The sequence below is a fragment of the Somniosus microcephalus genome, unplaced genomic scaffold, assembly GCF_052327205.1.
Source record: "Somniosus microcephalus isolate GS21.2 unplaced genomic scaffold, FLI_Smic_1.0 unresolved_chr3, whole genome shotgun sequence".
Classification (NCBI taxonomy): domain Eukaryota; kingdom Metazoa; phylum Chordata; class Chondrichthyes; order Squaliformes; family Somniosidae; genus Somniosus; species Somniosus microcephalus.
Genome location: NW_028225181.1, coordinates 17843748 through 17855817, shown reverse-complemented (window position 1 = coordinate 17855817; position 12070 = coordinate 17843748). Strand labels below are relative to the sequence as shown.

Here is a 12070-nt window from a genome sequence, read left to right as displayed (position 1 = left end):
CCAATTACTTTAATTGTTTCCTCTCTTTCTCTGCCTTCTTTGTATCCTCTATCCTTTACCTCACTCTCATTCTGGAATGTTCTCTCCTCTCTGTCTGTCCCTGCTTTTGTTTACATTCCCAGCACGTGTACAACTCTTTCTCTTTCTTTCTTTCTGCCTCTGACAATCCCAGAGCCTCTGTGTGTATTTGTGCTTCTTTACTCCTTCTTTCCGTTTGTTTTTACATCTCATTGTTTCTGCAGCATCCTGTTCGTCTAGCATTCTGTTTCCTTTTCTTTGTCAGTATCTTTCTTTCTATTACTAGTTTTATCTCTCTATATCTCATCTTCTTTCCATCTCTCGCTGGCTTAGATTATATTCATCTTTCTATCTTTTCTCTCTCCTGAGCACCATCTCTTGTGGGTCTTTCTGTCAATGTCCCATCTCTCCATTTAACCTCGGTATCGTTCTCTCTCTCGATTCTCTTTTATCTCAATTGATCTTTCTTTTTTGAGCTATCTCTCCATTTCTCCCTTTGTGCATTCACTTTTCTCTTTTGTCTCTCCTTATCTCCATTTCTCTCTCTCTGTTCTATCTCAATGTCTTTATTTTTCCATCGTCTTCTTCACTTTTTATTTTGTGAATTTACAATGAACTTTAATTATCTCTTCACAGACTACGTAACTGCTTTACAATTATTGCACATTTCTCCATATTTATCATTCACACCAATAAAAATTCAACATTATAATGCGAAATTTGTGAATCAATGTAATGACACTATTGCCATCTGTTCAGACACATGTCAAATAGTTCTATTCATTAAAACATTTACCTACATCAACATCACTAAACTTCAGTAGTAATTTATTATGTAAGGTGTTTTGAAATACATAAATACAAAAGGCACTTTAAAATAAATTTTCATTTATTAAATTGTATATTTGCAGACTAGCAAATAGCCGCATCTTTATTTTTGTCTCATTTTGTCTCCTTTTCTGCCTGTCGCACTTCTGTGCTGTTACTTTCTGTGTCTCTAGTTCTCTTTGATGGCCATCTTTTGCCTATAATAACAGAGTTATTATAATAAATAAGTTCCAGGATCAGGAGTAGGCCATATGGCCCTTTGAGCCTGGTCCGCCATTCAATAGGATCATGGCTGAATGTCTACATCAAATCAACTTTCCCGCCCTATAAATATATCCCTTGATTCCCAAAATATCCAAAATCTATCGATCTCAGTCTTGAACATACTCAACACTGAGCATTCACAGCCCTCGGGGACAGAGATTTCCAAAGATTCATAACCATCTGACTGAAGAAATTTTCCCTTAACTCATTCCTAAATGTCCAACTCCTTATCCTGAGACCATGACCCCTAGTTCTACAGTCCCTAGCCAGGGGAACAACCTCTCAGCATTTCGCTGTCACACCCTCTAACTATTTAATACATTGCAGTGCTATCACCTCTTATTCTCCTGAAACTCCAGAGATTATAGGTCCATTCTACACTATCTCTCCTCATAGGACAACCCTCTCATCCAAGGAATGAATATCGGGAACATTCGTTGCACCCCTCTAATACAGGTTTATCCTTCCTTAGGTTATGAAACTAAAACTGTACACAATACTCTAGGTGTGGTCTCACCAAATCCCTATATAATTGCAGCAAGACTTCCTTACTCTTGTATAGCCAGCCCCTTGCAATAAAGGCTGACATGCAATTTGCCTGCCTATTTGCTTGCTGTGCATGAATGTAAACTTTCTGTGAATCGTGTACCACGACACACAAATCCCTCTCCATCCCGACACCTAATAGTCTCTCACCTTTTAAAAAGGTTCTTCAAATGATACTCCAGCTGCCACCATCTTGACCAGTCACTTAACCGATCGATTGAATTATTTGAGGAAGTAACTGTTAAATTAGATAAGGGAAAACCGCTAGATGTGGTGTATTTGGATTTTATAAAGGCGTTTGATAAGGTCCCGAATAAGAGAGTGGCGTGTAAAATTAAGGCACATGGGATTGGGTGCAAGGTATTGATTTGGATAGAGAACTGGTTGGCTGAAAGAAAGCAAAGATTTGGAATAAACGGCTCTTTTTCCAAGTGGCAGGCAGTGACTAGTGGGGTACCGGAGGGATCGGTCCTTGGACCCCAGCTATTCACAATATATATTAACGATCTGGACGAGGGAACTAGATGTAATATTTCCAAGTTTGCAGACAACACAAAGCTGGTGTGTGTGTGTGCTGTGAGGAGGATACCGAGAAACTCCAGTATGATTTGGACAGGTTGGTGATTGGGCAGAAGCATGGCAGATGCAGTATAACGTGGATAATAGCGAGGTTATCGACTTTTGTGTCAAAACAGGAAGGCAGTGTATTATCTGAATGGCAATAGATTGGGAGAAAGGGAAGTGCAATGTGACCTGGGCGTCCTTGTGCAACAGTCGCTGAAGGTATGCATGCAGGTGCAGCAGGCGGTTAAGAAGTCAAATGGTATGTTGGCCTTCGTAGCGAGAGGGTTTGAGTACAGGAACAAGGATGTCTTGCTGCAGTTAGACAGTGCTTTGGTGAGACCACATCTTGAGTATTGTGTGCAGTTTTGGTCGCCTTATCTGAGGAAGGATATTCTTGCCATGGAAGGAGTACAGCGGAGATTCACCAGGCTGATACCTGGGATGGTAAGAATGACATACGAGGAGAGATTGGATCCATTTGGCTTGTACTCGCTGGAATTTAGAAGAATGAGAGGGGATCTCATCGAAACTTATAAAATTCTAACAGTACTAGACAGACTAGATGCTGGAAGGATTTTCCCGATGGTCGGGGAGTGCAGAACCAGGTGTCACAGTCTTGGAAGAAGGGGTAAGCCATTTAGGACAGAGATGAGGAGCAACTTCTACACCCAGAGAGTGGTGAACCTGTGGAATTCTCTACCAAACAAGGCAGTAGAGGCCAATTCATTAAATAAATTCAAGAAGGATTTGGATATATTTTTTAAGGCTAAAGGGATCAAGGGATGTGGGGAGAAGGCAGGAACAGGGTACTGAATTTGGAGGATCAGCCATGATCTCATTGAATGGTGGAGCAGGCTCGAGGGGCCGAATGGCCTACTCCTGCTCCTATCTTCTATATTTCTATATTTTTATATCCATTTTCAGCCTCTTTATGTCCTCCTCAAAGCTTACTTTCCTCCCATCTCTGTATTATCGGCAAACATGAATATATTGCACTCGGTCCCCTCTTCTAAGTCATTGATATAGAGTGTAGGCAGCTGATATCCAAGCACTGAACCTTGCATTAGTTACATCCTGCTATGCTGAAAATTATCAGTTTATTCCTACTCTTTGTTTTCTGTTCGTTAACCAATCTTCAATGCGGGCTAATATATTAACTCCAATCCCATGAGCCCTAACCTTGTTTAACAAACTATTATGTGGCCCCTTAACGAATACCTTCTGAAAATCCAAATTGTTTACATCCACTGGTTCACCTTATGTATCCTGCTACCGTTTCCTGTTGATGGTTTCCCCCGTGCATTTTTTCCTCATTCTATTTTTCTCTTTCTATTTTTCTGCAGCTCATCTTTTGCCAGTTTCTCTCTCTGCCTTCTCAGTGTTTCTACCGATTCATTTCTCCCTCTCTCCCTCTTTTGGTCTATTCCATTTTCTCTCTTTTCTCTCTATCCATTTCACCATCAGCAGCTCATACTCTTTGCTTCTTTACATATTTCGATTGGTCTCTTTGTTGCACTTGTTTTCTCTGCCACTCTACGCTCTGTAATGACTTTCACTTTCTGTTTCTCTAAATTTCCTTCTGTCTCTCTCTTCGATTCATAGTCCTGATCTCTGTTTTTCTCTCTGCTTGCGGCTCTCACTATCTCTCATTTCCAGTTGCTACCTGCCTCTAGCTGTATGTTCATCTCTCTAAGTAACTTTCTCTCTCTCACTGTCTTTGCCTTCCTCTATCTATCTCTCTATCTATCTATGTATTTCTGTCTCTCCGTTTTTGTGGAGTGCTCCCAGTCTGATCAGGCCCACAGCACCGACTGTGATTGGTGGGTTTGCCCATTGTGCTGCCGGTGCAGGGCGGGCCATTTACCGGAAGTCCCGCTGAGCTCTTTAGTGCCGCATTTTAGAGCAACAATTCATGTGACGTCTGCAGGTCACCTGACCTATTGTCGCCTCAATAGGTCAGTTCATCAATACAATATAATATCACGTTTAAGATAATGTCTGGGCTCTCTGCTGCTAATGTAAAATTATGTTTCTGCCCAGTGTGAAATGGGGTAAATGGGGGATGAAATCGGATTGTGTTCTAGTCCTTGAAAGCCTTCAGCTCTTTCTATGATTTAAATAATTTAATAATTAGATTGAGTGGGTATTTCACTGCGTTCCTCAGCTCCTCTCTGAATTTAGTCTGGGTCACAGCGTAAATACACGTGTTGGTGCAGGAACTGAGAAGCTGCAGCATTGTTGCTGTGTGTTCTGTGATATAACGAGGGTCAGTGTGCGAGTAATAAAACTGAACTTCTGCAATTCGCGCATAAATGTTATAGAAAACCTGGCTCACCCATAACAATATAAAACTGCCAGATATACTGAAGAGTAAAACAATGGATTTCCTTCGATTCTCCATCTCTGGGTCCTTGTGATTCTCTCCATCGCTGCGGCCCCGCAGTCCCCTGCGGACTCTACTGGCCGCTAAAATACGTCTGACCGTCAGAGCATTGAGCAGCAAAATCAGAAAGAACGGGACACAAGGGGTTAAAATGAAGTGAAACAACTCAAAGACTCCCCATAATGGGGAAGTAAAGAAGCCTGGTTTAGCGACACAACCCCAGGGCACATCATCAATTATATGCTTAGGTTCATATATGAAGAACCAGGGGACAGACTCTAAACAGCCCAGCACACTCACTGTTCCGATAACCACAGCCACCGTTTTCTCGGTGCAATATTTAGTTTTCACCTTCTCACAACAAATCGCCACAAATCGATCAAAGGTGAAAGCGACTGTGAGCCAGACAGAAACCACCGTGGACGCAGAAATCAGGATGTAAATGAGACTACACACGGAAGTAATGTGCAGGAATAAATCTGGGAAATAGATCTGACCAATCCAACTCAATATGGGATCAGAGATGACGACCAGGAGATCGGCCGCAGCCATTCCCACCAGGTAGTGAGTGATACATTTGGTGAGACCGCACTTTCCTCGGGACAGGATCACAATCGCCACCAGGTTAACTGTAAGAGAGAGAAAAGGGAAGCAGATAAATTACTGATCAGATCTGGAGCCAAGGCAGCAGTTTGACGGGCTCTGGGTGAACATTCCAGCTTTATTGCTGCATCGAGCGGTGGATACCGGTTCATTGACCTGGGCAGCGCTTTCGGGCAGAGAAATGTTTTTAAACATGATTTTCGATATTACATTGGGAAATCGATGCAGAAAGTGAATAAATTGAGCACTGGATCCACTGGAAGGGTCGAGTCAAGGGTGCAGTGCTGGTGGGGAAGGGAGAAGGGATTTTACAGATCCGGAATCAAAAGTGTTATATCCGGTTTTTAGGCTCCTGATTGAAAGCCGGGAAGGTGCGGGGACAGAGGGAGGTGCTGCCGATTTGTTGCTCTTGATTAAGAGAGCCGACAGGGGCTGGCACATTGCGGTAAAGGCCGAGAGCCGCTGAGTTTGAGGCTTCGGATCGGATTGAAAGAGACAGCTGGAGGGCGAGCCAGTGAGTGAGAGTGGGAGGGAGACAAGGAAAAGCACATGTGGGAGTTGGAGGGGAGTCAGGGGCTGAAGGTTCAGGAAAGCGGATAATCTGAAACAATGGCAGAGGAGACAGAAGATTCACTGCCAGGGGAGGAGAGGATGGGATTCGCAGGGAGAGTGCAGCAGAGTGTTAGAGGAAATCTAATACATAGATCGAAGTAACACAACTCAATTCATACATTCTCCCATCAATATATGTGATTAATGATGTCACGTACTAGCTCGTTGGAGACATAATGTGTTCTATAAATTTACTTAGCAGATTCAATTAAAATGACATTAAAAATGTAATAATTTAAACAGCCTCGCTTTTAGTGAATTATGATCAAGCCGAGTTTTTAAAATGGAGTATCCTCATGACGATCAATAAATGCCTGAATCTATTTATCAATATCATTCAATTATATTTTCATTTATACAGTTAATAAGCTTCAGCACAATAGCAAAACACTGCGGATGCGGGAAATCTGAAACAGCAACAGAAATGCTGGAAACACTCAGTTCTGATGACCTGTTATCGATCTGAAATATTAACTCTGCATCTCTCTCTACGATGCTGCCTGAACTGCTGTGTGTTTCCAGAATAATTTTCAGCTGTTCATTCCGATTAATCATTCACACTGCTGTCGCTGTCTCTCTCCATTCATTCTACCCGTCGTTTTCTATCTAAGTCTGTTTGTCGATTGCTCCACTCTATCTCCCTGCAATATCTCTGCTGTCTCTCTCAATGCCCCTTTTCAAATCCGATTCAATCCTGCATCTTGCGCCTGAATTCTGTTCAACATTCCCATGTTCAATGATCCTATTCTTTGCGTCAGTTTGTTCAATGTTGTAGACTTTGTGAATAGTTTAATATTTCTGCAGATCACCGAAGTCTCCACTTGTTCGCCTTCACCTCATCTGCAATGCCTGCAATAAACAGAATCTAATGTCTCTTTCAGATAGACCCGGCAATAATTGATGCCCCTTCTCCTGTAATTATAAAGTACAACGTTAGATGGCGCGATTGTTGAATTAACAAAACGCCAACATCACCACTGCTCCTTATAATCTCCAGATCAATAGAAGGGCTCCTGCTTCCAACAGATACATTGCAAACTGACACATCATAACTTCAAAACATTTAATTTTACAATGAAGTCCAACGACAGTCAGTGAATCCATCCACATTGAAGCAGAGAAGGAAATGTTAAAGAGTGAGGAGCAAACTCAGTTCAGTCGCCAGACCTCTGAAACGGCGTCAGATACACACACAGTGAAATAATATTACATAACAGTGAAAGCCCTTATACACATTGAAATCCCAGTTAAGCAGAACCATGTTATTGTGGGGAGGACATTACACCGCCTCCTTGGAACACTGAGACCGTGAGCTGCCTCATTATCAATCACTGGAAACACATTCATGAAAAAAATATTTCAGGACAGATTACTTCCACAACGTGAAACTGTGAACAACTTCTGATGGTCTGATTCCTGCTTTTAGCTCTGTCTCCAATACAGGCAGTGCAGAAAATAAACCATAAACACTACCAGGGTTGGGTAAACAAATATCATTATGGATATAACGCAGCTATTACAAGACTTTGGAAAAATTGTACAGTCCCTCATTCAACTGATAGAGCAGAACAGTTGGAGATGTAAAACATGCTTCTAGAAATCATTGGCCAAGTCCAGCAGCACAGTTGCCACCGACCTAACCATAACGAGCTAATACTTTGCAATGGGCCCTGATTTATACAGGAGATAAGTCTCCACTAACACTGTTATGTCCCTGATCATTGCTATTGGTTACAGTCACTTGAACAAATACATTACATCAAGTCCTATGAGTGTGAAGTAAATAATGTGGTGGATAAAACACAAACAACTCAAAGTCAAGGGCATTATCCTAATCAGACCTCTCTGGGGAATGAGGCTGAAAGTTGTGCTCATTCAGGACATATCTCACAAAATGAGCGGCTTCATTTACAGTTTTCATGTAATTGAATTGACCATGTTGACTCCTACTGATTCATTCATAAATGTTATTCATTTCTCCGCAGTGTATAAATAATCCAGATGCACAAGCAGACCCCTTTCACGCTGTCCCTGTAGATTTACAATTAAAAGTTTGATATTTCAGTCCCTAGCACAAGGACAGTTAAAGACGATGTTCACTATTGGAGCCTAGAAATTACTATGCGTGATATTAGGGGACGGACACTGAACGTGCCTCATTGACATTCCTATCTCCGCTATTTTACTGCAGATGTTTACAATTTATTCTACATGGGTTAACAGATCCCATAAAGTTAGAACAGTGCCACCTCCTGACTACATTCCTCCAGTTCACTCCTGGCCAGCCATTCAACTTCTGCCTTTTATCAATGCCAACCAGTCCTAAACTCTGCTGTCAGTGTCCAGCACTGCCCAATTCCCGCTCGCCCATTGCTCTCGGTCTCACTGAGCTCCAGTGTCTCCCAGAAACACCACCTCGAAGGTCTTACAATTAAAATCCTGATCTTGGAGTTTAAATCCTCCATGGCCTCACCCCTCGCCAATTCCACCCTCTCATCCTACCCTGCAGTTAACCCACCCGTGGTCTCTGAATACCTCTGCCTCTGGCTTCTTTTGGTGGGACTGCCTCTCTCGGTTCCAGTCTTACCAAACTGACCGTAGCCAGAGCATCTCCAGCAACGGCTTAACTTTCCATACCAGCACCGTTAACTCTCGAGTCTCTGAACTTTCCACTCTACATGCTGCCTTTTGTGACATAAGCTACAGACATGGGGTCAGCGTCCACATGTCTGCTGACAAGACCCAGCTCCAGCTCTCCACCATCTCTGTCTACACTCCAGTACCTCTGTGTTATCAGACTGCAACAGTCTGTTTTGCATGAGCTGCGATTTGCTCCTACACGGTGAAGACTGCCCCTCCACCATTGGCCCCACCACAAACTCCGTACCCTTATCAACGATTCCATTCCCCCTCCTGGCTGTTGTCTCAGGCTGAATATGTAACCTCTGATCCCTATTTGTCCTGTGCTATGCTACCAAGCTCGTATCCTCTCCATCACAAGAGACACATAATTCCGCCCCCATAATATCACCGGCCTCTGCCCCTGCCTCAGCCCATCGGCATTAAAACCATCAATCAGGAGTTTATCAGCTCCAGACTCTCCGTCCTCTCCTCCAATCTGTCTCCTTTTCATTCCTCGGACTCTGGCCTCTCTTTGGTAGGGCTTGACTTGCTGGTTTCCATGATTACCTATCTGATCGGAAACAGGGAATAGAGAGAAGTAACGGCACAGAAGGGGGTCCTTTGGCCCATCGAGTCCATACCGGCCCCCTGCACAGCAATCCAGTCAATCCCATTGCCCCGCTCTATCCCCGTAGCCCTGCTACTTTATTTCTCTCAAATGCCGATGCAGTCTCCCCTTGAAAATATTGAATATCTCCGCTTCCACCACTTCCATCGGCAGCGAGTTCCAGGACCTCAGGACTTGCTGCGAAAAAAGTTTTTTCCTCACATCCCCCCTGTATCTCTTGCCCAAAACCTTAAATCTGTGTCCCCTAGTCCTTGTACCATTAACTAGTGGGAACAGCCTATGTCCGACTAGCCTATCCAAACCCGTCATATTATTGTATATTCTACCAAATCACCCCTCCACCTCCTTTGCACAAATGAAAACAAATCCAACTGCTACAACCTGTTCTTGTAGCTAAGATGCCCCATCGCCAGAACCATTTTGGTAAATCTCCTCAGCGCCCGCTCAATTGCCTTCACATCCTTCCTAAGTGTGGTGACCAGGACTCGATGCAATATTCATGTTATGGCCTAACTATCACTTTATAAAGGTTCAGCATAACGTCTCTACTTTTGTACTCAATGTCTCTATTTATGAAGCCCAACATCCCATATAAGATACCATATCTCCAGCAATGGTTTCTCTCTCCATCTTCTGCGCCCCACAGCACTGTTCCCTATGAAGCCACCCAGGTATCGATCGTCCTTGTCTCTTGTTCCTCAACTACATGCGTCCTGTTGAAACTTTCTTCTGTCGATATGGGATCAGCTTTTATATGTAAGTTGTCAGTACAACTTTTAACACTCCTTTCCCTCTCTAGAGCCCGCTCCCTGTGTTGTCAAACTACGTGTCCCACATTCTATTTGGATGAGCCACAATTGTCTCCAATCAAACATTGGCAAGACTAAAGGCCTCATCTTAGCCCCAGCCACATTCCACTTTTGATCAATAGTCCAAATCAACTTATCGATGTTCCTTGTAATTCAAGTTACTTCTGCAGCTGTGTCTATTAAAGAATCACAGAAACCTCACAGTGCAGATAGAGGCCATTTTGGCCCATCGAGCCTGCACCGACACACATATCCCACCCAATCCCCGTAACCTCTACACCAACACATATCCCACCCTATCCCTGTATTTAATCCCCCTAACACTAAGGGTCAATTTTATCATAGCCAATCAACCTAACCCGCACATCTTTGGACTGTGGGAGGAAACTGGAGCACCCGGAGGAAACCCACGCAAACACGGGGAGAATGTACAAACTCCACACAGACAGTCACCCGAGGCCGGATTCGAACCCGGGTCCCTGGCGCTGTGAGGCAACAGTGCTAACCACTATGCCACCGTGCTGCACTGAACCATATCAATATCTGCTTCTTTGCTGATTAGAACTCTGCCCTTATTGTCAAAATCCCGACTGGTATGATTTTATATTCTCTAATACGAGTTCTCAGACTGTCAATATTGTTGGCTTGAGTGAAGTGACTTCTTCTGTGACTTCTGTGCAGTGTCTTGTCCCCGTGACCTATTTATTCGAGGTTTTGTGTTTAATTCTCCACATTGCCCATTCATTGCCCTAAAATTGTGCTCCTCCATTACAATCAGACCCACTATGTTGCAGGTCCAGGTTGTGAGGTTCTAAGTAATTTAAGCTATTTGTTATGGCCGAGGAATTTCGGGATGCCCTGCTCTCATATTGCAGTGATGTGCTTGCTAGGGACATCACATGAATGCAGCCATTTGGCAAGTGTCTCGGAACAGAAACAGAATTGGAACAATTGGAATGGTGCAAAAATCGAGCTGTTTCAGGCCAGTAAAACTCACCTGTAGTCGGTGGGATTCGAAACTCCATTAGCGATTTCTGATTCATCGCCTTACTGCTCACCTCAGATGGCTGCTGCTTTTGGCTGCAATCTTGGTGCCTGCGATCTAAATGCTTTGATGCCCCAGCCAGTTGGGGATCTGTGGAAAATTCAACTTTCATTGCTCAGCTTATCTGGGCAGCGATTCGAAGTTCAGCGACATTATTTATTCGTTGATGTGCTGTGCGCGTCACTGGAAAGGCCAGCATTTATTGACCATCCCTAATTACCCTTGAGAAGGTGGTGGTGAGCTGCAGTTGGTGTGGTGAATTTACTCCCACTGTGCTGTTAGGAAGGGATTTCCAAGATTTTGACCCAGCAATGATGAAGGAATGGTGATATACTTCCCTGTCATGGTGGTGTGTATCTTGGATGGGAACTTGTGGGTGATGATGTTCCCATGCAAATGCTGTGCTTCTCCTTCCTGGTGGTAGAGGTCGCGGGATTGGGCGGTGCTGTCGAAAAAGATTTGGCGATTTGCTGCAGTGCATGTTGTAGATGGTGCACACTGCAGCTACGGTACGCCAGTGGTGGAGGGAGTGAATATTTAATGTGGTGGATGGGTGCTGGTCAAGCGAGCTGCTTTGTCCTGGATGGTGAAGTAATTCTTGAGTTTTGTTGGTGTTGCAGTCATCCAGGCAAGTGAAAACTATTCCATCACACTCCTTACTTGTGCCTTGTAGATCATGGAAAGGCTTTGGCGATTCAGGAGGTGAGACACTCGCCGCATAACACCCAGCATCTGAAATGCTCTTGTGGCTTCAAACTTATGAGGCTACTCCAATAATGCGTCTAGTCAATGGTAACCTTTTGGATGATAACGCTGGGGCTTAGGCGGTGGTAATACCATTGAAAATAAAGGGCGCTGTTTATAATCACTTCTTGGAGATAGTCATTGCCTGGCACTTATGTGGTGAGAATGTAACTTGCCACTTATCAAGCCAAGCTGGGAAGTGTTGATGCATGCGGGCATGGACTGCTTCATTATCTGAGGAGTTGCGAATGGCACTGAGCACGTTCCGAACATCAGTGAGTATCCCCAATTCTGAAATAGAACTTTGCAATGGAAGTTTAACTTGCAATAGCATGTGCATTTGTAATGCAACAGGGCATTGAAATGGAATATCACTTTGCAATATAATAGTCATTTGCAATGCA

General features: G+C 43.7%; 1 protein-coding gene across 1 annotated transcript; it reads right to left on the bottom strand.

Annotated features, from left to right (window-relative positions):
* Positions 1 to 4327: 4327 nt before the first annotated feature.
* LOC147091255 (putative G protein-coupled receptor 139) lies at positions 4328 to 10920 on the bottom strand. The gene is made up of 2 exons (XM_085976494.1): positions 10875 to 10920; positions 4328 to 5232 (listed from the first exon to the last, which is right to left on the bottom strand). Exons 1-2 carry the CDS (start codon positions 10918 to 10920, stop codon positions 4328 to 4330), a joined length of 951 nt encoding a protein of 316 aa, XP_085832620.1.
* Between the last annotated feature and the right edge of the window lie 1150 nt (positions 10921 to 12070).

Bases quoted from the DNA above. Each gene is read 5' to 3' on its own strand.
- LOC147091255 (XM_085976494.1), bottom strand. From the start codon at position 10,920: ATGAATCAGAAATCGCTAATGGAGTTTCGAATCCCACCGACTACAG. The intron at 5,233-10,874 runs GTGAGTTTTACT...TCTCTCTTACAG, and splicing joins TCGAATCCCACCGACTACAG to TTAACCTGGTGGCGATTGTG.